The sequence below is a fragment of the Macrobrachium nipponense genome, chromosome 24 (assembly GCF_015104395.2).
Source record: "Macrobrachium nipponense isolate FS-2020 chromosome 24, ASM1510439v2, whole genome shotgun sequence".
In the NCBI taxonomy this organism is placed as follows: Eukaryota; Metazoa; Arthropoda; class Malacostraca; order Decapoda; family Palaemonidae; genus Macrobrachium; species Macrobrachium nipponense.
In genome coordinates this window covers 32,671,559-32,697,415 of record NC_061091.1, presented here as the reverse complement: position 1 = coordinate 32,697,415, position 25,857 = coordinate 32,671,559, and the positions used below count along the sequence as shown (strand labels likewise).

At 42.9% G+C, this 25,857-nt stretch overlaps 1 protein-coding gene across 1 annotated transcript in view; it reads left to right on the top strand.

Moving 5' to 3' along the window:
- The first annotated feature begins 453 nt into the window (after positions 1 to 453).
- LOC135205560 (NADH dehydrogenase [ubiquinone] 1 alpha subcomplex subunit 2-like) overlaps positions 454 to 25,857 on the top strand; it is a 59,259-nt gene continuing 33,855 nt past the window's right edge. Inside the window, exons 1-2 of the mRNA XM_064236326.1 lie at positions 454 to 611; positions 23,799 to 23,905. Of these exons, the coding sequence (XP_064092396.1) occupies positions 520 to 611; positions 23,799 to 23,905 (199 nt within the window). The 5' untranslated portion in view covers positions 454 to 519. The remainder of the gene's footprint in view (positions 612 to 23,798; positions 23,906 to 25,857) is intronic.

The window sequence follows — 25,857 nt, the reverse complement described above, 5'->3', positions numbered from 1 at the left end:
AATTCGGTAGAGCTAAGTAATAACTCCGCGTCGGGTATTTCTTGGGAAATTGCAGTTAGAATTACCGAAAACTCTAACAACTGCAACAAAAGTAATAAATGACGTTATTTGTATACGACTGGGAAACAGTAATGTAAAGATGGGGAATAATACAAAAAAACTGTAATAATTGATGGATATTTGTATCATGGCTAGAATAGCTAGCCTGCACACGAAATTACCGTAGTACAGGGAGTTGTAAAGAGAAAAGATAAATTGATGTAAATGAAGAAAATGGTACTATTATGTTGTGCAGTTTATGAACAAAAAGTAAATCCAATATTGTTTGACAGCTTTACTTGGAAGACAAATATAAGGTTTTTCTCATTTTAAACCTAGTGGAGAAATAACTGAGTACAGAGTGAAACCAGTGAAAGAAAAGAACTAAGAGTGAAGTAAGCTAATCAGAGCGACAGGGGAGCCGTTGCAGAGTTTCGATTCTACCACTGCTATTGTAAATAGGCAAAATTTGTCTACGCAATGGCTGCCAGAGCTGCTGTAAAATTCGCCCCTCAGCTGAGGGAACTGAGAATTCATCTTTGCCAGAGATCTGCTGCCAGCCAGGGAGTCCGGTAATTATAGCTAGAACATGGGATGAGGAAAATTGCTTATTGTTGGCTAACTTTGTCTTTTTTTCAGATGACCAAAGCGATCGTAACCTAGCTAACCGGTAGGTTTAGCTCATTTTCTCAATTAGGCTACCTAGCCTAGGTAGTCTATGCGACCGAAAATATATATATATATATTTTTTTTTGCATTTTGATAAACAGGCTTATGCTTGGGTAGCCGTTATTTATTGTTTGGGATTTAGTAGGGCCCAACTAAAAGGCTAACTGTAAGATTTGGCCTAGAATAGAGTTTTGTTTTGGCAAGTTCATCATTGTAGCCTAAGCCTAATAGGGTAAACAACTGCACGGCCTGGATCAACTCACCGACGATCACAGCATGCCACCCTCCGAAAAAGTACTTAGCTATAACGCGTCCTGACACCGGAGATGGGCATCAGTCGCGACTTGTTGTTGGTGGGAGACAGAGCTAAAGACCTCTACTCTCCTTTCAAAGTAAGTATTTTCTCCAAAGTTAGAAATTAAGGCCAAATTTACATCATTAAACAGAGGGTAGTGAGAAGGGTGTCCAACGCAGTGCAAATCTCACCAAAACGCTTTCGAAATTTTTACTTACTCATAAATATTTTAGAAGATTGACGCCATCTCGATGTTTACGGAGTCGCTTGTGAGAACAAACTTCCAATTTCCTGTGATAAATCCGCACACCACTTTTATCCACAGACGCTGGGGCACTTTCATCACAACAATCGGAACACGGTCCCTAACCATGACATTTTTAAGGAAACTACTGATTTGGTAGAAGACGACGACGAAGCGTGCACTAAGATAATTATTTAAATAAATAGTAAAAACATCAATATTTTACATATTTATGATGATTAATTTGAAAATATTCGTTATTGAAAAAGTAACTCGATTCTGACTCAAATTTTAGTAGGGTAGAATATCACGACAGGCCAACCCTCATCACGGTGGACGGGTCTTATTCACTCGATATTTAATTGGTGAAACAAGAATACAATTGCAACTCTAAGCATACCATTTAAAAGACTGAAGTTTTGTCAACATATCTTGCTGATATACTGAAAGCCCCATACAACTAACAAAATAAGATTCAGAGCTCTTCGTAAAATATGTTTCAAGCAAGTTTTAAATCCATATGGCGGCTACGTTTTTGCATGGACGGTCTCATCAGTGACGGCCACCATCTTTCCCCAGCCTTCCCAGCACTCATTTGAACAATGTTAGCGTATATATGTAACGTTTATTGATCTTACTCAAGATTGCAGTTGTAATCAGCACAATAAAACAACATTTTGTTGCCTATATTAGTGAAAGTATGAAACTTGTTATTCCCGGGGTTATGGTTTGAACTGAATTCATTCTTACCTTGTAATCGGCGGTTTTTATCCTTACTGCCATCACAACTGAAACTCCACAGTGCTTATTTGATTGTTATTATACACATTTTGGTCTCAGTTCACTCCACATTTGCACTTTAACCCGTTGCTGTTCCTGGTTTCTAAGCGCGCGCGCCATAAACACAATTACGAACAGACACGACGAAACTGCAAAGTTTTTATTCCCTAAACTGTTTACTTTACTCGTTATTTAGTTTAAATTTACTTTGTTATTTAAACATTTTGATTTAATTCATGTATATTATCCCTTTTTTGCAACCAAATTACCCCGAAAATTACAGATATTTCTAAAGTAGATAAAATCAAATGTTTCTAACGTTTTCGTACATCTGGCTGCCGAAAACCATAGAGGAACGAATACGGAAAAGTGCATAAAGAGGAACGACTGTTTTTTTTTTTTTTTTTGCTTTTTTGTTTTTTGTTAGCACTTTTCATTGATTTCAGTCTATTAGTATTTTGAATTTCTTTAATATCGTATGCCAGAAATAAATGTAAACTTTAATGTTTGCATGCTTTAATGTTTGCATGCTAAGAATGGCAAAATCATCGTTGCCACATTAGTGGAGGCTTCACACATACGCCGTTCCATTATTATAACTGTTTCCATGAATTCTAGTTGTCATAGTAATGCAATCAATGATAAAATTGCTTTAATATTTTTGTATATATACTTCAATACATAGCCTAATTTCACCAATTTCAACGTGTGTTTTAGTGTGTAGTGGTTATACCCAGTTTGGAGGGTGAAACACATACGAATGGCAACAGAGAGAGAGAGAGAGAGAGAGAGAGAAAGGAAGGCGGAGGAACGAACGAGAAAACGAAAAGGGATGGCGGTGGTGGGGGGGGGGGGGGGGGGGGAGAGGGTAGGTGGAGCCCTTATAAATTACGGCACTGGGTGTAATGCACTATAGCAAAATCTCGTTCTGTTTACGAGTGTTCGTTACAGAATAGGTATTGCCCAAAAAAAACGTGCTTGCACTGTCTCTGAAACCCTAAGTAGACATGCTGCTTAGTTGTCAATCAAGTTTTTATAACCAAGTATTTTTTACAAGCTAGCTATTGAATAAATATGTATTTTTCTCAGTCAAAACATATGCCCCTCAATGCTAAAACTTTCCCTCTTTTAACGACTTTCTGGTCACTTGCAAATTCGGCCCCATAATTTCTTATGGTGCGAAAACAGACAGAGGCCCATGGACCGAAAACGATTGCGTCACACTACGGCGATAATCCAGCAGTAAAACATCTTCATATATCCAAAAAGTAAATAATAAAGATATATATGTGCATTACGATTATAACAATTACATGTATAGCTGATAACAATCTGCATGAATAACTGGTAAACTGTTCTGCAATGACAGTTGAGTATAGCAATTATTTACAATAGGTACGAAAGTCAAGATGTCGTGACGTCATAATACAGAACTTAAAAGAACGTTCTAATTCAGAAAAATAATTACTTAAATTTGAGTCAGAGTCGAGTTACTTTTTCAATAACGAATAATTTCAAATTAATCACAATAAAAAAATATGGAAAAATATTGATGTTTTACTACTTATTTAAAAATAGCTAAGAGCACGCTTCTCGTCATCTTCTACCAAAACAGCTGTTTACTCCTGGCTTGTTTGTTGGTGAGAAATCGTGTTTCGATTGTTGTGATAAAAGTGCTCCAGCGTCTGTGGGTACAAGTGGTGTGCGGATTTATCACAGGAAATGGAAAGTTTGTTGACACAAGCGACTCCGTAAACATCGAGATGGCGTCAATCTTCGAAACATTTTTAGTTGTAAGTAAAAATTTCTAAAGCGTTTTGGTGAGATTTCCACTGCCGTGGGCGCCATTTTCAGTACCCTCTGTTTAAATCTTAAAATTTGGCCTTGTACTTCGAAAGGAGAGTAGAGGTCTTTAGCTCCGTTTTTCACCAACAAGAAGTCGCGACTGATGCCCATCTCCGGTGTCAGGACGCGTTATAATGTACTTTTTCGGAGGGTGGCTAGCGTTGATTGTAGGTGGCCTGCTTGGCCTGCTGTGATATTTTACCCTAATTATTTTTCGGAATTAGAACGTTCTTATAAGTCCTGTATTATGACATCACGACATCTTGACTTTCTTACCTATTGTAAATGAATTACTATACTCTACTTTCTTGAAGAACAGTTTACCAGTTATTCATGCAAATTGTTATCAGCTATTCATGTAATTGTTATAATCGTAATGCGCATATAAATCTTTATTATTTACTTTTTGGATATATGAAGATGTTTTAATGCCGGATTACCGCCGTAGTGTGACGCAATCGCTTTCGGTCCATGGGCCACTGTCTGTTTTCGCACCATAAGAAATTATGGGGCCAAATTTGCAATGACCAGAAAGTCGTTAAAAGAGGAAAGTTAGCATTGAGGGGCATATGTTTTGATTGAGAAAAATACAAATTTATACAATAGGTAGCTTGTAAAAAATACTTGATTACAAAAAACTTGATTGACAACTAAGCAGCATACCTACTATGGGTTTCAAGACAGTGCAAGCACATTTTTTGCAATATTTTTGTAACGAACACTCGTATCAGAACGAGATTTTGCTATAGTGCATTACACCCAGTGCTGTAATTTATAAGGGTATCGTGAATCACTAATCGTAAAGAATAACGATACTTGTCCTTGTACCAAGAGACAAAAACTCCATTATCCAGAAATGGATACTAACACGCGTAAAAAGCTCCACCTACCCTCTCCCCCCCCTCCACCGCCACCCCTGTCCTTCCTTCCTTCGCCTTCCTTTCTCTCTCTCTCTCTCTGTTGCCATTTGGTATGTGTTCACCCTCCAAACTGGGTATAAGACTATACACAAAACTTGGAAATTGGTGAAATTAGGCTATGTATTGAAAGTATATATATATACATAAATATTAAGGCAATTTTATCATTATTGCATTACTATGACAACTAGAATTCATGGAAACAGTTTATAATAATGCATCGGCGTATGTGTGAAGCTCCACTAATGTGGCAATGATGATTTTGCCATATTTAGCATGCAAACATTAAAGGTTACATTTATTTCTGGTATACAGTTATTAAAAAATCAAAATACTAATATAGACTTAAATCAATGAAAAGTGCTAGCAAAAAAAAAAAAAAAAAACTTATAATCCAATTATCCGTAGTCTGCTCCGCTATGGTTTTCGGCAGCCAGATGTACGACAAGGTTAGAAACATTGGATTGTATCTACTTTAGAAATATCTGAAATTTTTCCGGGTAATTTGGTTGCAAAAAAGGGATAATAGACATGAATTAAATAAACATTTTGAAATAACAAAGTAAAGTTGAACTAAATAATGAGTAAAGTAAACAATTAAGGGAATAAAACTTTGCAGTGTCGTTGTCTGCTGCTCGTAACTGTGTTTGTGGAGTGCGCGCTTAGGAACCAGGAACAGCAACTTGGTTCAAGTGGAGTGAATTAAGACCAAAATGTGTATAATAACAATCAAATAAGCACTGTGGAGTTTCAGTTGTGATGGCAGTAAGGATAAAAACCACCGATTACAAGGTAAAAATGGAGTCAGTTCAAACCATGACTCCGGGAGTAACAAGTTTCATACTTTCACTAATGTAGGCAACAAAATGTTGTTTTATTGTGCTGATTACAACTGCAATCTTGAGTAAGATCAATAAACGTTACATATATAAGCTAACATTGTTCAAATGAGTGCTGAGAAGGCTGGGAAAGATGGTGTCCATCTGTGAACAGACCCGTCCATCCACGAGATAGCCGCCATATTGGATTTCAAAACTGCCTTGAAAATATATTTTACGAAGAGCGTCACATGCTTATTTTAGTTCTTATGGGGCTTTCATATATCACATTATGTTGAAGAAACTTCAATCTTTTGAATGGTATGCTTAGAGTTGTAGTAATTGTATTCTTGTTTCACCAATTAGATATCGAGTGAATAAGACCCGTCCAGCTGGATGATGGTGGATCGTCCGTGATTGTTTACCCTAGCTTAGGCTGTAGTCTAACCCAATCCAGTAAGATATATTAAAGTATGGCTTACGGTAGACTTAACCCGATTAAGCCCTGTTGCCCATGACTTAATTTAGGGTGAGAATTCTTATGTACCTTGTTTAGTGCTAGGCTAGGGTAAATGACCGAGCGGTGAATAGCGGCCGCCTCAAACGGAAAGCGGCCACCTTCCTGAAAAAGCACTTGAATTTGCTGCCATGATCATCACTCATATACCTTATTGCTAGCCTAAGCATTTTTTCCAAAGTAAAACTGAAGACTACTACCATGGCCTGGTTCCTGCCAGTTGCCGACTGGAATAATTACCACTTTTTCCTTAACTGTTCATTTATGTCTAGATATAGTCTTGGGGAAACAACTGACTGGACTAGCTGATCCAGTTTTGGCCGCATGGATCCACCGTCTGAAAAAGTACTTTAACATGTCCTGACATCGTAGATGGGCACCAGTCACAAGTCATTAGTGGTGAGAGCAACAGCTCGAGACCTCTACCCTCCTTTCGAAGTAAGTATTTTCTCCTAAGTTAGAAATTAAGGATATATTTTACAATTAAACAAATTAAACAGAGTTAATGAAAGTCTAGCCATGTGCAGTGCAAATATACCTCCATGATGCTTTCAAAATTTTTAATTAAAACACCAAAAATTTAGAAGATTGACGCCATCTTTGCGATCTTTGCCATGTTTGCGAAGTCACTTGTGTCAATAAACTTTCCATTCCATGTGCTAAATCCACACACCACTTATACCCATAGACATGGAGGCAATTTCTTCATAACAATCATAAACAATGACACTAACCGTCTGGCACATCCAAGGAAACTCACGATTTTTCGGTAGAAAGAAGAAGCGTGCACTAGATAATTATTTAAATAAATATTTGTTCATGAATCTTACCTGCCAGATTATATATATAGCTGTATTCTACCGAAGTCCGACAGAATTTCAAAACTCCCGGCACACGCAGTGGTCGGCCAGGTGGTAGGTAGTACCATTCCCGCCGCTGGGAGGCGGGCGTAAGGAACCATTCCCATTTTCTGTCAGATATTTCTGTCGCCGGTGCAGACAAACAAGTGTTTTCTGCACCTCCGTCATTGGATTTTGGAACTCTTTTGGTCACTTGAGTATCCCGATTGATTTTTTGGTTATTTGATTAGGATCGGTGGTTAGGCATACGCTAATTGTGGATTGTTTTAATTTTTTTTGGCTTGAATTTTTTTCCTTAAAACTTACGATGTCTGGTATCTAGTTCGACTAGGCCAGAGTCTATTTGTGGGGAAGGAAATGCAAGGTTAGGCTACCGAAAACTTCGGTAGACCCTCATACAGTGTGCGGCGAATTGTAGGAAACATGTTTGTATGTTTGATGAGCGCTGCAACGAGTGTGAAAATATGTCTGATTCTGCTGGAAGGCTTATGAATCATAGGTACGTAAACTAGAACGTGATAGTAGTAAGGAGGTCTTCCTCCAGGCGTGTAACACAAGTTACCGTCCAGTAGAAATTTATCCCTCTCCAAAGACCTGTGATGCCTTCGGGCCCTACAATAGTGTCTTTGGAGGGTAATACCCTATCTGTGATTCTTAAATCTCTGCGTAGCCTGGAATCAGTTGCATTGGAAAAAGTTATAGTAGTGTAGTGAAGAATAGTGATAATGCCATGAGTGTTCATTCTATCGCGTAAGCGTAATTAATTTCTCATTGACAAAACACTACCGCGTGATGGGCTCTCCCTACCTCGGTGAGGCAGAATGTAGTAGGGAGGTAGCTGTCCAAGTGTCTAAAATACTCTACGTTTGTTCATAAAACTTGCCAGTCAGATATATGTATATATATATCTGCCGGGTAAAGGTGAACAAGCGATGTTGTATCATAGTAATATATTTTGCCCTTACGTCATATTACTATCAAACTGTTGTATGGTTCAAGTTATATACTCATACCATAGTTTAATCCTACGAGGACAACCGAGAGTACGATTATTCTTATTACATTTAATCGGTTCTCCCTGCAACTATCAGGGGTTGCCGGTTTCCCTATTTTTAAACATTTAAGGTATTGTTATGACAATACCAAGCTAGCCTTTTATATTTAGCAATTCAGTTTCGCTTAAATGTACTAGTTTGATGGATTTTTGGTTTCTGCTCTATAATGATAGTAAACCTATTCATTCGTAGAATGTATGGTGGCAACTCAGGCAGAGCAGTGCGGAGAACGACGAACGTTCTCAGAGTCTGCTGTCACTAATGCGTAATGCCAGTGCTCAGTTCCATCTGATTGTCTGCTATGCGCAGTAGGTTCGGTTACGTCTCTCTCTCTCCTGCGGGATTGACGGACTAACGTATTTCTACCCTACAATCACGGCCTTAGCCTCGGGTTGAAGGGAATTCTAGCATACATGGCTGAACATCTTCACTTTGCGAGAATTTTTTCATAAAAAAAAAAAAAAAAAAAAAAAAAAAAAAAAAAAAAATTATATATATTTGTGTATGTAGTATGTGTAATATATATATATATGTGTATATGGTATATATATATATATATATATGTATGGTTATATATGTATAAAGTATGTATGTGTATATAGATTATATGTATTAGACCTTTTTCGGTTCTGTTTACCGCATGGTAACAGAATTCTGTCCGAGTCTACGGCGGCATAACACACATGATTTCCCTCGAAACAAGAATGATGTGCAAGAGATGCAGTCAATTAGTTCGCACTAACCGAGAACGTCCCTTGCTCGATTATGAACGGGGACTCCTTCCGCTGCCAAATACGACAGCGCCGAGCGCGACGCTCGGCAGGACGCTTGGATGGACGCACAACGTAATGCTTCTTCAGACATTCGCCGAGAATAAGAGATAGTAATGGATCTCAGGGAAGGAGACTTTTAGGAAAAACAAATGAACAATCTTCACAGGTCTTCAAAATTACTCCTGTTTAAGTGAAACGCAGCCATATTAGGGAAGGAAACATGCTCGGTGAGGGAATGAATGAATTGCAGGGGACCTTTCCTCGCTGGAGAAGTTTGTTTTCCCTGAATAGACTGAAATTCACACCTCTCCAGTTTTTCCTGCAGAAAAACTGGAATAGCATAGATGATCTAGAAATGATTCTGAACATCTCTCATAGTCAAGATTCGTCTATAGGTGATGTCATGGCTCATAATCTCATAGAATTTGAATCTTGAAAGATTACTTTAGTCTTCAGAGACGTCCTCCCGCGCAGGAGTTGGAACTCTCGGAGGGTCTCGCTCCCTCTGAGGAGAACGAAGACGATATAGGTCGCACAGGCGGCCGTCGTCTTTGGTTCCTCGGAGGGGGACGCTTCTCGTCCGTTAGCTCCTTCTGCTTTGCAGTCGTCTCCTGGGCAATTGGAAGACTTTCTGCAGTAAAAGAGAGCTGAGATGTATGATGTAGGGTCTCAGGGAGGGGGACGCTTCACGTCCTCTCTCTTTTCTACTGTGTTGCGATCTTCACCGGAGAGGACGTCTTCCGATGAGTATGCTTTTGAGCGCTTCGGTCGCTCCTAAGATATATCCTTGGCGGGTCCATGTGAGAAGGAGGAGGGCTTCCCCTCGCCCATCGTCTTCTCAAAGGATCAGCCTTTTGCCTGAGAAGGAATGTTCTCCATCGAAAAGGATGATTGTGTCTTTGCAACAACAACTTGTTTTGTTGATTGCAGTGAGAAAGGCAAAGCCACATCGTGAGAGGAAGGATGATAGGCTGCCAATCAAGAGTACAGGCAGTCCCTTCTCCTTCTCCTCGTTCCGCTCTTTCGCCAGTTGCCTTGCTCTCTAGTTTTCATGCAGCTCTCCAGAGGTTGTCTAGAGAGCACGGTTACCATCTTCCCGAACGTGTGTCAGTTGAGAAGAAGAGGTCTTGGTTCGATGGCTTTGAGCCTCTTTTGAAGAATAGTTTCAGCCTGCGGCCCCTCAGTCTCCTCCTTCGCAATTGTTATCTTCGAAGGACGACTGGCTCATTCATGCCTCCACTCAAACGCGGTGTCTGAAGGATTTTCAAACAACTTAATCCGTTGGGACAAGTCCCTGGAACTACTGGTGAATTTCGAAAAGTCACTCTGATCCCAACCCAATCCATCGTGTATCTGGGGATTCAGATGGATTCAGTGGCTTTTCGAACTTTTCCGTCCCAGGGACGTCAGCAGCAAGGCTTAGACAAAGTGTTAGCCTTCCTAAGGAAAGATTCGTGCCTCGTGAGGGAATGGATGAGTCTAACTGGGGACCATTTCCTCGCTGGAGAAGTTTGTTTCCTTGGGGAGACTGCACCTCAGACCGTTACATTTTTTTCTCAAGTACAATTGGAAAAAAAAAAAAAAAAAACCAAGAATCTACACATGATCTTGGAAATTTCAGGAGAGGTAAAACATCACTTGAAATGTTGGCTAGATCCAGTGTAGCTGTCGGAGGGCGTGTCTCTCAAGCTTCAGAGCCCCGACCTAGTGTTGTTCTCCGACGCGTCCCACCACGGGATGGGAAGCATCATTAGGGGAAAGAAGTGGCAGGCACCTGAGGGAGGGGAACAGGTGTCCTGGCACATAACCTAAAGGAAATGGCAGCCATCTTTTTTAGCTCTCCAGTTTTTCCAAGAAAAGTTCTCTCGTCGAATATCTCCAAGTCAATCATCAGACAACACCACCATGCTACTGGCGTACTTGAAGAAGTAGGGAGGAGGAACACAGTTCGCAGTCCCTTTTTTGCTCTGGCAAAGGAGATCTTGCTGTGGGCAAGGCACTGGACGTCATGATCCTTACGAAGTTTGTAGCATGAGTAGAGAATGTCTGGGCAGATCTCCTCAGCAGACGAGGTCAACTTCTGCCAACCGAGTAGACTCTGCTTTGGAGGTATGCCAAGAGCTGTGGGGGTTATGGGGACGTCCGTCCGCTCGTGGATATCTTTGCGACGTCCAGAACGAAGAGGCTTCCACTGTACTGCTCCCCAGTACTCGACCCAGCTGCAGTGACGATAGACACACTTCTCTGGGACTGGACGGGGATGGACCTGTACGCCTTTCCCCGTTCAAGATCTTAGGGGAAGTCATGAGAAAGTTTGCGGTGTCGGAAGGGACGAGAATGACTTTGTTCGCCCCTTCTGGCCTGCGAGAGAGTGTTCACAGAGGTCATGGCCTTTGCAGTAGACTTCCCGAGGACGCTTCCAGTAAGGGACAGATCTACTCAGACAGCCCCACTCGATAGGTACCACAGAAGCCTCTTCGCTCTGAGTCTGACTGCATTCAGACTATCCAAAAGTTTGGCCAGAGCGAGAGGCTTCTATACGTCAATGGCGAAAGCTATCGCCAGTGCAAGAAGAGCGTTTTCCAACGCAGTGTACAATCGAAGTGGATAGTCTTCAGGAGTTGGTGCAAGTAAGAACGGCATTTTCCTCCACCACGACCTGTGAGCCAGATTGCTGACTTCCTTTTCTGAGAAGGGATCTAAAACTTGCAGTCTCTACAATCAAGGGTTATAAGAGTGTGCTTTTAGTTGTCTTTAGGCACAGAGGCCTGGACTTGGCGGACAACAGAGACCTTCACGATCTCTTGAGATCTTTCGAAACGATGAAGGTTCCAACAAACTCCCAAGTTGGGCCGTCTTGGAACTTGGATGTAGTTCTGAAGGTTCCTCATGTCCAGTCCGTTTGAACTATGCATGAAGTGCGAGCTTTTATGAATTCTTCTTGGTTCCATAACAATATGTCATAAAGGACATATGAGCTGTCACTTACGGGAGATGAGCAATTCTGTGTTGAACCTCCGCCCGTTACACGAAGGATGTCAATTCAACCTACAAGAGATCCTTTTCTCTTGGTTGTTCGTGTCTGCGGATACGTTGCTGGGATAGGGAGCCGACACTGATCCTTAACTAGTAGTTAATTTTTAGTTTAACTCTTTTTAAAATTAAGCGCTAACCCTCGTGTTAGGATCAGGTGATCGGGATCGGTGTTGTGCTCCTTAATTATGCTAATAGCATAGGTATATGGTCATATGAGTGGATTAGCACCCATTGACAATGCCAGTTAGGCTTTGCCGAGTAAGTGGATAAAAAAAGGACCCCATCGGCAAACCCACAAGAACTCTTACCCATAGGTCACATCCTCGCTGAGGCTCTTGAGACGAAGCAGACCCTCCGAAGGCAATAGCTAGGAAAGTCAACTCCCTCGAGTCTGAAAACATAGGAACCAAGGTTTATTAAGACGGGTCCATTCTGATAACTTGTGGTGTTTGGTCAGGAAAGCCAAGGTTACCAGTGTCAAAGAATGCTTTGGCTTTTTTCTTGAGGGCACCATCAAGGAAGTGCATTCATCCTGTCAAGACAGTGATATGAAAGTGTTGAAGGGTGAATGCGCATGGACTGAGGGCTATTTCTACGTCGGTAGCCTTCCAAAAAGAACATGGCACTCAATGACATCTTGAATGCCACATTTTGGCGTAGTAATTCAGTGTTTGCCTCTCACTACCTTCGGAGGTGAGGATTACATACGAGAACTGCTACTCTTTGGGCCCATATGTCGCAGCAGACAATATATTGGGGACAGAGATAGCACTCTTCCTATCTTTTTAGAAAATAATATGTTAGTTTGGACTTTTAATTTTAATTTTATTTCTTTTTATTTTTTATTTTTATTATGTTTATGTAGGTGTTTAGTTTTTTGTGGTCTTGGGTAGGCCGCCTTAGGCGGCCTTCCTCCTATTAGCCTTGGTTTTACGAAGTTTAACCAGATAGGCTAGGTCAGGTGGTAATGTTTTTGCTTCGCCCTCATAGTAGGGTAAAATGTTTTTTGTCACAGTGTGGTCACGCCCCCATTGACAAATCATCTGGAGCGCACCAGCTACATAGGTCACGTCCTTGCTGGCACCTCCAGTGAAGCATTAACAGCATTCGGTGTCTAAACAACACCTATATGATCTGTCCACATTGTGGTCACGCTCCCCGTGACAGTTCATTAGAGCGCACCAGCTACACAGTCACGTCCTTGCTGGCACCTCTAGGAATGCAGTACCGAAATTGGAGGTCTATAATATAGGATCTAGTTGCATTGTGGTCACGCCCCCGTTGACAGATCCTCTAGAACTCAACAGCTTCACAGGTCACTACCTAGCTGGAGTCTCTAGTAAAGCAGATGCAGGACTTGGGTGACGGTACTCACGAAGTCAGCTATGCTAACAGTAAGGAACCAAAATATCAATCATATATATGAAATTGTTTCCCAAAATCGAATCTGTCTCCCGCCCCCTTCCTCCAAAGGTGGGATTCAGCTATATATATATCTGGCAGGTAAGATTCATGAACAAAATGATATTGTTATGATACAATAAAGTTTGTTCATACTTACCTGGCAGATATATATAATCAAAGTGCCCACCCACCTCCCCATCAGGAGACAGTGGCACTAGAAAAATCTGACAGAAAATGGGAATGGTTCCTTACGCCCGCCTCCCAGCGCGGAATGGGTACTACCACCTGGCCGACCACTGCGTGTGCCGGGAGTTTTGAAATTCTGTCGGACTTCGGAGAATACAGCTATATATATATCTGCCAGGTAAGTATGAACAAACTTTATTGTATCATAACAATATCATGTTAAAATCAGTATAAGGTCATAAATTGCATAAATTTTGTACATATTCATGATTATTAATTTGAAAATATTCATAGCACCTCAGTGGCGTGGTTGGTATGGTGTTGGCGTCCCACCTCGGTGATCGCGGGTTCGATTCTCGTCCATTCCATTGAGGAGTGAGAGATGTGTATTTCTGGTGATAGAAGTTCACTCTCAACATGGTTCGGAAGTCATGCAAAGCCGTTGGTCCTGTTGCTGAATAACCACAGGTTCCATGCAACGTAAAAACACCACACAAACAAACAAAAATATTAATTGTTGAAAAAGTAACTAGATTCCTGACTCAAATATCAATAGTTTTGCTGTGAACAGTACCTACGGCGTTGTTCGCGCTCTGCTTTTTTTTTATCATTGTTGCCAATTGGTATATGTTTACCCTCCAAACTGGGTATAAGACTTACACAAAACCGGAGAAATAGGGTGAACAACCGCAGACGATCCATCGTCATCACGTGGCTCAGCCTTATTCACTCTATACTTAATTGGTGAATCAAGAATACAATTACATCTTTAAGCATACCATTCAAAAGATTGAAGTTTCATCAACATAATGTGATATATGAAAGCCCCATACGAACTAAAATAAGCAGGTGAGCTCTTCGTAAAATATGTTTTCAAGGCAGTTTTGAAATCCAATATGGCAGCAGTCGCGTGACTGGCCGTTCTAACCACAGATAATCCACCATCTTTCCCAGCCTTCCCAGCACTCATTTTAACAATGTTAGCGTATATATGTAACGCTTATTGATCTTACTCAAGATTGCAGTTGAAATCAGCACAATAAAAAGTATGAAACTTTTTATTCCCAGGGTCATGGTTTGAACTGAAATTCATTTTTACCTTGTAATCGGTGGTTTTATCCTTACTGCCATCACAACTGAAACTCCACAGTGCTTATTTGATTGTTATTATACACGTTTTGGTCTTAATTCACTCCAACTTGCACTTGAACTACGTTGCTGTTCCTGGTTCCTAAGCACTCACTCCACAAACACAGTTACGGGCAGCACACGAGTACGCAGCGTATGAGGTGCAAAGCTTTATTCCCTCAATTGTTTACTTTACTCATTATTTAGTTTAACTTTACTTTGTTACATCAAAAATTTGTTCATGAAACTTACCTGTCAGATATATATATAGCTGTATTCTCTGAAGTCCAACAGAATTTCTAAAACTTACGACACACGTAGTGGGAGTTATGTGGTTAGTACCCATTCCCGCCGCTGGGAGGCGGGTATCAGGAACCATTCCCATTTTCTATCAGATTTTCTCTGTCGCCAGTATTGTAAACACCTGTTTGCAATACCTCCGTCTCAGGATTTTGGAAAACTACTTGGCTATTTGAGTATCCTATTGACTTTTGGTTTTTTGACTTTGGATCGGTAGCTAGGCACACGTTGATTGTGGATTATTTTGGATTTTGGCTTGGTTTTTTCCTTTAATAAGATGTCTGGGTCTAGTTCGGCTAGCGCCAGGGTGTGTAGTAAGGATGAATGTAAGGTGAGGCTATTGAAGGCTTCGGTGGACCCTCACACAGTATGTAAGAGTTGCAGGGGACAAATGTGTGCATATGATTTTCGCTGCATAGAGTGTGAAAGTTTGACTGATTCCCAATGGAAGGCGTATGAATCCTACGTTCGAAAGTTGGAGCATGATAGGATCAGGAGGTCTTCCTCCAGGAGCAAGTCGGATAGCAGACAGGGCAGTAATGTTTCTCCTTCTAAACCTCCTGTAGAGTTTGCAACTCCTAACCCCGTAGTGTTGCCTTCGGGCCCTCAGGTGATGTCTGCGGAGGGTAATGCCCTTTCTGTTATTTTGGATTCGTTACAGAATCTAGAATCCAAAGTGCTTGCCTTAGAAAATAGGCAAAGTGAAGTGAAGTGCAGTGATAGTGCCCCTAGTGAAGTGGAGGGGGTGTCAGATCGGCCCTATAGCGCCTCTAGGCTGGGACCTCTGCCGGACTCCCAGGACTCAGGGAGAGGGCATGTCGAAGGCCGAAGGAGGGTTACGGGGATCCCCCACCGAACTGACGTCCCTTCAGCAGTTCCTGTAGACGCTTCCCAGGCTGCTAAGGAGCGTGCTCGTGCACGTCTTCTTAAGGATTGTTTTTCGTCTTCCGACGTGTCCTCCCCGCGCAAGGGGTGGGAATCTCGTTTGGATTCACGGCCTTTGAAGAGGAGCTTCCGAGAGCAGGACGCTTCACGTCATGTTCTGTCTGATTTGCGGTCTTCGCCGGAGAGCTTCGCCTCTTTTCCGCCTGAGAAGAAGACTAAGACGTCATCCGACGATGACGCCTTCGAGCGCCCCAGTCGCTCTAGATCCAGGGCAGTTCCTGTGAGAAGGAAGAAGGTGTCCCCTCGCCCCTCGTCTTCTCACAGGCACAGCTCTTCTCCTCGTAAGGAGCCTTCTCAGACAGAAATCATCCTCGCTATGCAGCAACAGCTTGCTGCTTTGCTTAAGCAGAAGGAGGCAGTTCCACGACGTAGGAAGGATGACAGACTGCCGATTAAGAGGACCAGACAGTCTCTCTCGCCTTCTCCTCGTTCTTCTCCTTCTCCTGGGTTGTCGCCCTCTAGACTTCGTTCTACTCCCCAGTGTTCTTCTAGCGGTGACGGTAAACATCTTCTGGCACGTTCTTTCTTGGAGAGAGAGCAACGTAATCGCTTTGCTTTCGGGGCAATGATTGCTTTCCTGCTCCTTTGGACGCTCCCCTTTCTGCTCTGCGTGACGCTCGGTGTTCCGATCTTGATGCTTTTGTTGATGAGGACGTTGCCCCTGTTGGACAGGCTTCAGTGCCAGCTGCTTCATGCAGTAAGGAGCGTGCTTCTTGTCTTCCTGCTGCTCATTGAACTGCTCGTTCCGACGCCCAACGTGACGTTTGTTTTGACGCCCGTCAAGACGTGGGGCGTGACGCTTCGCTGGACGCTCGTAGGAACGCTTCGCTGGACGCTCGTATGGACGTTGACACGGAAGTTCATCGACGCTCGGACTCTTTTCCCGATGCTGTTATTGACGCTTCGCTGCATCTAGCAACACCGAGTTCATTTTCGCCTCCGGCAGTATAGTCGATTTGGTTCCTGATCCTGCTGCAGTGTAAGATACTGTCTCTAGTGCGTTGCCCTCTTCTTCTCGACACCGTTCTGCAATGAGACTCGGGTCTAAAGGTCTTTTGCCCCTTCCTTCGGTGGTGCAGTCTGGTAAGGAAGAAGGGGAGTTAAGCTGTTCTTCTGATGATGTTGATGAAGAGCAACCTTCTACGTCTGCTTCGTCAGATTATCAAGTCCTGGCTCGCCTTCTCCGTGACTCATTCGGCGATACCTTTCTACCCTCTGCTCCTCCTTCTCCTCCCTCGCAATTTTCGTCTTCGAAAGCCAGCAAGACTTCCGGCTTTGTCAAGATGAAGACATCCCTGTCTACCAAGAGAGCTTTCCGTAAAGTAAACGTTTGGATGGAGTCAAGGAAAGCGCAGGGGAGGAGCACCTTTGCCCTGCCTCCGTCTAGACTTAGCGGTAAGGCAGTGATGTGGTACAAAACAGGTGAAGATGTGGGCCTGAAGGTTCCTGCATCGGCTCAAGGGGATTTTGCCAGCATCGTGGATGCTCCTAGAAGGTCATTCCTTGCTTCGGCAAAAGTGTCATGGACGACTTCAGAGCTTGACCACCATTTGAAGGGCCTCTTCCGTTCTTTGGAAGTCTTCAACTTCTTAGACTGGTGTTTGGGCGTGCTCGACAACCAGTCTCTTAAACCAGATTCTATTAGCCTCGGGGAGCTGTCCAGTGTATTGTCATGCATGGACAAGGCCGTCAGAGATGGCTTGGAGGAGTTAGCCTCTCATTTTTGCGCAGGGGTGTTGAAAAAGAGAGCGCTATTTTGCAATTTTGCAGCTAAGTCTGTCTCTCCCTCGCAGAAGGCAGAACTGTTGTTTGCTCCCTTTTCGAGCCATCTCTTCCCCCAGGCCATGGTAAAGGATCTGGCTGTCAGTTTACAAGAAAAGGCCACTCAAGATCTTTTGGCCTAATCGTCACGACGTACTGCTGGCCCTTCGACGTCTTCAGGAAGTCAATCTCTTAAAAGGCAAAAGCCCTTTCGTGGTGGAACATCTGCTAGATCTTCCCTCCGAGGAAGAAGCCTTCCTAGAGGAAGAGCCCCTGCTAATTCTAGGGGCAAGAAATGAGAAATCCGTCCTTCAGTCGCCGGTAGGAGCCAGGCTAAGGTTGTTTGTGGAAGCCTGGAGAGAGAGAGAGGCGGACATTGGTCTCTCAACATCCTAGAGAAAGGATACAAGATCCCTTTCGTGAAGCCGCCCCCGCTGTGTACAACTCCCAGGGACGTGTCTATGTCGTATTGTCAGGAGAAGCGACGGATACTTTTCGATCTGCTCGAGCAGATGCTCGAAAAGGGAGCAGTGGAACAGGTCTTAGACCTGGAATCACCAGGATTTTACAACAGATTGTTCCTGGTTCCAAAACAGTCGGGAGGTTGGCGTCCGGTATTGGATGTAAGTCGTCTGAACCTCTTTGTGGAGAAGCAGAGGTTCAAGATGGAGACACCTCAGTCAGTTCTTGGGGCCTTAAGACCTGGAGATTGGATGGTATCACTCGACCTTCAGGACGCTTATTGCCACGTCCCGATACATCCCCAATCAATGAAGTACCTTCGGTTCGTCTTGAAAGGGAAAGTATTTCAGTTCAGGGCTCTTTGTTTCGGACTGAGTACTGCCCCATTTGTGTTCACCATCTTGATGAAGAATGTGGCGAGGTGGCTCCATCTCAACAACATCAGGATCTCTCTCTATTTGGACGACTGGCTCATACGAGCCTCTTCGCAAACCCGGTGCCTGGAGGACCTGCAAACGACTTTGACCTTAGCTACGTCCCTGCGACTACTGGTAAACTTCGTAAAGTCACATCTGACCCCAACACAGTCCATCGTGTATCTGGGGATTCAGATGGATTCAGTGGCTTTTTGAGCTTTTCCCTTCCAGGAACGTCAGCAACAAGGCTTAGAGAAAGTATCAGCCTTTCTAGGGAAGGATTCATGCTCGGTGAGGGAATGGATGAGTCTGCTGAGGACCATTTCCTCGCTGGAGAAGTTTGTTTCCCTGGGGAGGCTGCACCTCAGACCTCTTCAGTTCTTCCTGTCGGACAGCTGGACAGACAAGAACAACCTCAACATGATTTTGACTATCTCAGAAGAGGTAAAAAGCCATCTAAGATGGTGGCTTGATCCATTGAAGCTGTCAGAGGGAATTTCCCTCAAGCTTCAGAACCCCGACCTAGTGTTGTTCTCCGACGCGTCTTCCACGGGATGGGGAGCAACACTAGGGGGGTAGGAAGTGTCAGGCACCTGGAGAGGGGAACAGGTAGCCTGGCATATCAAAATTAAAGAGCTGGCAGCAATCCAGTTGGCGCTCCAGTTCTTTCAAGACAAAGTCTCCCGTCGCGTAGTCCAGGTCAACTCGGACAACACCACAGCCCTGGCATACTTAAAGAAGCAAGGAGGAATGCACTCTCGCTCCCTGTTCGCTCTGGCGAAGGGGATTCTTTTATGGGCGAAAGCAAGAGAAGTCACGATTCTCACAAGGTTCATCGCCAGAGTCGAGAACGTCCGTGCGTACCTCCTCAGTCGGCAAGGACAACTGCTGCCGACGGAGTGGACCCTCCACCAGGAGGTATGCCAGGAGCTGTGGAGTCTTTGGGGATGTCCTCTAGTGGACATTTTTGCGACGTCGAGGACAACGAGACTTCCTCTCTGTTGCTCCCCTGTTCTGGATCCAGGAGCAGTGGCAATAGACTCCCTGCTTTGGGATTGGACGGGCCTGGACCTCTACGCATTTCCCCCGTTCAAGATACTGGGAGAAGTGCTGAGAAAGTTCACAGCTTCAGAAGGGACGAGGTTAACGTTGATCGCCCCCTTTTGGCCCGCAGCAGACTGGTTCACAGAGGTAATGTCCTTCCTGGTAGACTTTCCGAGATCGCTTCCGTCGAGGAGAGATCTACTCAAACAGCCCCACTTCGAGAGGTACCACAAAACCTCTCCGCTCTGAGTCTGACTGCGTTCAGACTATCCAGAAGTTGGCCAGAGCGAGAGGTTTTTCAAAACCTGTGGCTAAAGCTATCGCCACCGCAAGGAGACCTTCTTCGATCGCTGTGTACCAATCGAAGTGGGCAGCTTTTAGGAACTGGTGCAGGAAGAAGGGTGTTTCCTCTACCACGACCTCTGTGAGCCAGATCACCGACTTTCTCCTTTATCTCAGACGAGATTTAAAGTTAGCAGTGTCAACAATTGAGGGCTACAGAAGCGTTTTATCTGTAGTCTTTCGCCATAGAGGACTGGATCTAGTGAATAACAAAGATCTTCACGATCTCTTGAGATCTTTTGAGACCACCAAGGTGCCTCTCCCTAAGTTGCCTTCTTGGAACTTAGACGTGGTCCTTAAGTTTTTGATGTCGGATCACTTTGAACCACTTCACGCTGCGTCTTTTCGAGACTTAACTAGAAAGACTATTTTCCTAACTGCTCGGGTGACGGCGAAGAGAGTTAGCGAAATACAAGCGATCAGTAAGCACGTCGGTTTCAAAGGGCATAATGCAGTCTGCTCTTTGGGGATGACGTTTCTGGCGAAAAACGAGAATCCTTCCAACCCTTGGCCTAAGTCTTTCGAGATTAAGGGTATGGCTGAGATCATTGGTCAGGAGCCAGAAAGAGTCCTGTGCCCTGTCAGGGCTCTTAGAACCTACCTGCGGAAAACGAAGGATTGTAGAGGTTCTTCTGAGAACTTATGGTGTTCATTCAAGAGACCAGATATGCCTATGTCTAAAAATGCTCTGGCATTCTTCTTGAGGGACACCATAAAGGAGGCGCACTCATCATGCAATGACAGTGACTTGAGGCTGTTAAAGGTGAACGCCCACGAGGTGAGGGCTATTTCGACCTCGGTAGCCTTTCAGAAAAACATGGCTCTCAACGACATTTTGAGTGCCACCTTTTGGCGGAGTAACACGGTGTTCACCTCGCACTACCTGCGGGAGGTGAGAACGACGTACGAGAACTGTTACTCTCTAGGGCCATACGTCGCCACAGACACTATTTTGGTGGCAGGATGCAGCGCTCATCCTTTCCCATAGAAAAGGGTAGGTGAGTTTTTAAATTATTGTCATTTTTTGGTTGTAGGGTCGGCCACTTAATGCGGACTTCCCTTCTGTTAGCCTTTACATGTGGGAGTTAAATTGTTAGGCTAGTTTAGGTGGTGGTTTTGCTTCGTTGCCCTCATAAGTATGGTCATGGTCTAGTCACATTGTGGTCACGTCCCCGTTGACAGATCATCTAGAGCGCACCTTGCTGGCAACTCTAGTAAAGCAGAAGCAGGCTTGGGTGACAGTAATCACGAAGTCAGCTATGCTAACAGGTAAGGAACCAAAATGTCAATCATCTACATGTATATGTTTCCTAAAATCCTATTCTGTCTCTCCCACTGCCAAAGGTGGGATTCAGCTATATATATATCTGACAGGTAAGTTTCATGAACAAAATGATATTGTAAAGATACAATAAAGTTTGTTCATACTTACCTGGCAGATATATATATTTAAAGTACCCACCCACCTCCCCTCAGGAGACAGTGGAGATAGAAAATCTGATAGAAAATGGGAATGGTTCCTGATACCCGCCTCCCAGCGGCGGGAATGGGTACTAACCACCTAACTCCCGCTACGTGTGTCGTAAGTTTTAGAGATTCTGTCGGACTTCAGAGAATACAGCTATATATATATCTGCCAGGTAAGTATGAACAAACTTTATTGTATCTTAACAATATCATATTTCTCTCGCGAGATGCTTCTGTTAGCAGATGCATTGTCGGAGTAGTAGGCGCATACCTGTAAGTTAACTCTTCTGGTATATGATCGAGATGAATAGCACCTTCTCTCAATTAACCTGGAACTCAGGACAGCCTTTCAGGCCTCCCAAGAATTACCGGTTTTGATTTTGAGATATCTAGTGGTATTGTTTCCCAACAACACCACAGCATTTGTATTATCACCAAACAAGAGGGTTTTCTTCTCTCCCATTTCGGTTAAAATGCAGATGCTCGAGTGTATCTTTTTTTGCGCTCAATGGTTCTAGCCAAATGCATTCCTTCATGGAATGCTCTACCAGGCAACTCAGGATAACAACAAGTTGAGTGAGCAGTGTATGGCTCCGCCTCAGTACTGTTTGCTCTCCAAGATTCTTTTCGTTTCGGTATTGTTTCTCCTCTGTTGAGGATTGACTACCAATTTGAATCTCTGCCCGGTAATCACAGACTTAGGTCTCTGGTTGGCTGGAATTCTCACATATGTTTATGCCCATCTCTCCTGCACCACATTTGCTGTTGCGAGAATTTTCAGACAGAGATATATTTCATTAGACTCATTATCATCTTTGTTTACACCACGGTATAACAGAAGTCTGTAGCCTAGTCTTCTGCTTCATCACACCTGCCCCATCAGCCACTACGATGACACAGAATGATATTCTTCAGACAATTTGAGGTTGTCTCCTAATGTACATTTCCTAATTCGTAAGGTGTTCAAAAATTCTTTGTTCACCCCGAATTGTGAATGAATAACGGAAGACTTCGCCTGTTCCCCGCCCAACTATCTCTGCTTCCCAAGTAAATAGAAACTTCCTCCCTTATGTAACCCACGAGAAGCAGTTCTTCAGGCAGTATAATCCCTGCTTTTTCATTACTGAAAGACACACTGTTTTCATTGCAAACTCCGGCTTTCTCGCTGAGCAGCAACGAAATAGTAGTGGATTAGCATTTTCATACCTCTGTGGCAAACAACAAGGATTAAAGCCGTCTTCACTGGTTGGTGTCATTGATGGGACCTTTTCTATGAAATCTTGAAAGTTTACTTCTCTTGATTTAACTGTGAAGACGTAGGTCCACATTCACCTTAATCATTCAGTAGTAATATAGTAGTATTGTTTCTCCTTGGTTGAGATTCAACTACTATTGAGAAACTTCTGTCTTGCCATCACAGGGACCTCAGTCTCTGGCAATTGACGTATCGTCTGATGTGCGCATGCCTCGCGAGAAACATCGTCGGCGAACAAGGTTAGTCTCAGCATAACCCTTCATAAGGCGGGTGTCATGTTGTGACTACGTCTTAGATGCGTGACCGCACAGTTAATCAGCATCTGTTGACAAGTCCAACCAGGAGGAATAGCCCAGGTGTGCAGAACTCCAGTCAGTTCTAGAGGCTCACTCACATTCCTCCCACCAATCAGTGAGTCTTCCTTATGTAAAGGACCGAGGGTTTGTGTATCATGTAGTAACAAATCACAATTTTTAAGAGTACGTAAATTGTATTTTTCCTAACTATGCAAACCTGAGGTCCTTTACATTTATGCCCACCTCATGCCACCCTCAATCTGAACCTGGGTCGAAAAGCAAAGTGCGGGCCTGCCCGCCTACCAGACAGTAGTTAAACCTAACGACCTTGTTCAAGAATTTAACAGCCGTAATTCCAGCTATGCTGAAGGTAATTCCTTAAGTGAAGGACCTCAGGTTTATATAGTTAGAAAAAAATACAATTTACTTTCAAAAATTGTGATTTTTTCATACTGCATATCAAATTTTGCAGTTTGTTGATAATATTTACTCATCTTTGTATCATTCACTGCCCACTTTTCTATTTTTATAAGGTCTGAAGAAGTAAATGCTCTTATATTAGCCTCATAGTTAAATATATAACAGTTTGCTGCAGTGTTCTGAAGAAAGTATCTTTGCAATCATTTACTCAAGTTTAAGAAAGTAGTGATTTTCTCAAAACTGTCGTATTGTAATCGGTATAGTAGTCCTTATTCACCGCATTGGTGTGCAGCGTGTTTTATGGTATACATTTATCTCTACCCTAGATTACTACTGTTTAAAATGACATTTTGTATTTTGAACAACTGGCTTACTGTAATTATAATATAGTACTGTACTTTCTGCTGGCAATTGCTGTTTTAATTTATTTCAAAAATACAGTTAGAGATATGATTACATATTGGGGTATTTCTCCTACAGTGCTTCAGATAATTTTAACTGGATAATATTTTTATTTACAGGGAATTCATCGAGCAGAGTTATGTTAGTTTGAAGCAAGCTAACCCAAAATCTCCAATTCTTATCAGAGAATGCTCTGGTGTACAACCTAAGATTTGGGCTAGATATGGTAAGAATGCATCTTTTGTAAATATGAAAATGTAATATTTGTAGTCATCCAAACCTATTACAGTATGTGGTAGACACTTTAGTGGTGAGAAATCCCCAATTTTATATAAGTTACTTACCAAGGCCATTAGTTTCATTTGTCAACAACTAAAATCTTGAAATTTGCGGTAGCGCTGTGAAAGAGAGGAACAACTAACAATAGGGCTTCAATTTGTTTCTGCTTGCTGATGTCTGTACTTACAGTTATTAGCAGCAGCCTGGTTTAGAATTCGCTATTCTTCCAATTCTCTTTTTAATCAGTTGGTGAATTATTATTGTTTTGGTAACCTATGGACATACTTAGATTTCGGTTTCTTTTTGAAACTTTGGTAATCAAATTAAGACTTTTCCCCGATTGTGACATTTCTTTGACTTGATTTTTCTTTGGATTGTCAGACTCTAGTTCAACTAACTTTAGGTGCTGCAGTACTTGTATTAATAAACATTACCTTAATATATTTATTTAGTCTTTAGCCCTAAATCCCCAAAAACCGCACCAAAATTTACCACATTGGCAACCCTGTTACCTCCTATTCTGTCTGCCAGTTGGCAACACTGCCAATGAAAGTTACAAAATCTTCCCTTGAAAATCAGTTGTTTACAAGCGCCCGTGTTGTTTACATCATGGCCGCTGTTTATAAATTTCTGAAACCTTTTGTGCCTTTAAAACTCTCATTATTTGTTAATGCATCTTTATGTTATTTACCATTTATGAAATCCAAGAAATTAGTGAAGTAACTTATATTTTTGTACATGAACTCCCTGACAGATATATACTTAGCTATAGTCTCCGACGTTCCCGACAGAAATTTCAAATCTCGCGGCACACGCGACAGGTAGGTCAGGTGGTCTCTACCTTAGCCGCTGGGTGGCGGATGTACGAACCACTCCCGTAAGCTTGTCAGATTTTTCTCTGTCGCGGGAACGATAACAACTGTTGTCGGTTCCTCTCGATAGTTTTTCGATTCTCGCTTGCCTGGAGTTAATTTGGACTTCTTTTGGTGACGTATTCGCTTTGTTTGGCTTGGCATACGCTGATTGTGGACCGGTTTGATTTTTGAGTTTGATTTTCTTTAACGATGTCTGATCTAGAATCGGTAGTTAAAACTTCGGTGTTGTTTTAGGGTTGCGTGAAATGAAGGATGTAAGGTGAGGTTGCCGAAAGCTTCGGTAGAAACCCCCACACGGTTTGCATGAAATGCAGGGGGAATGATTGTGCGTTTGCTAACCCTTGTTAGTGAATGTAAGGATTGATGAAGAAGAATATAAGGCTCTCTCTTCTTATGTTAGGAAGTTGGAACGTGATAGAGTGCGTAAGGCTTCCTCTAGAAGTTCTAGCAGATCTAGAATGAAGTGAGTTGATGTGGATCCTAATAGTACTAACGTAGAATTAGAACCTTCTTCCCAAGTTGCAGCCCCCGGCTCCCCCACCCCGCCACGAAGCCGGAGATTACGCCTTCGGAGGCGGCAGCTCTGAAAGCCAAGAATCGTTCTGTGGATCAGAAGATTCGTCAGTTGGAAGGTAAGGAGAGTTTTGTTCATGAAACTTACCTGTCAGATATATATATAGTTCTTGTATTCTCCGAAGTCCGACAGAATTTTCAAAACTCCCCGGCACACGCAGGGTGGCGGCCAGGGTGGTTAGTACCCATACCGCCGCTGGGAGGCGGATATCAGGAATCATTCCCATTTTCTATTCAGATTTTTCTCTGTCGCGGTAGTGAAAACACCTGTTTCCACTACCTCCGCCTAGGATTTTGAAACTTCATTAGCCGCTTAAGTATCCTACTTTTTTTTTTTTGAATGATTGACTTGGATTTGTGGCTAGGCATACGCTATCATAAATTAATTAAAATTTTTTCATTGCATATGATGTCTGAATCTAGTTAGCCTAGTTTCAGACTTTGTTGTCTG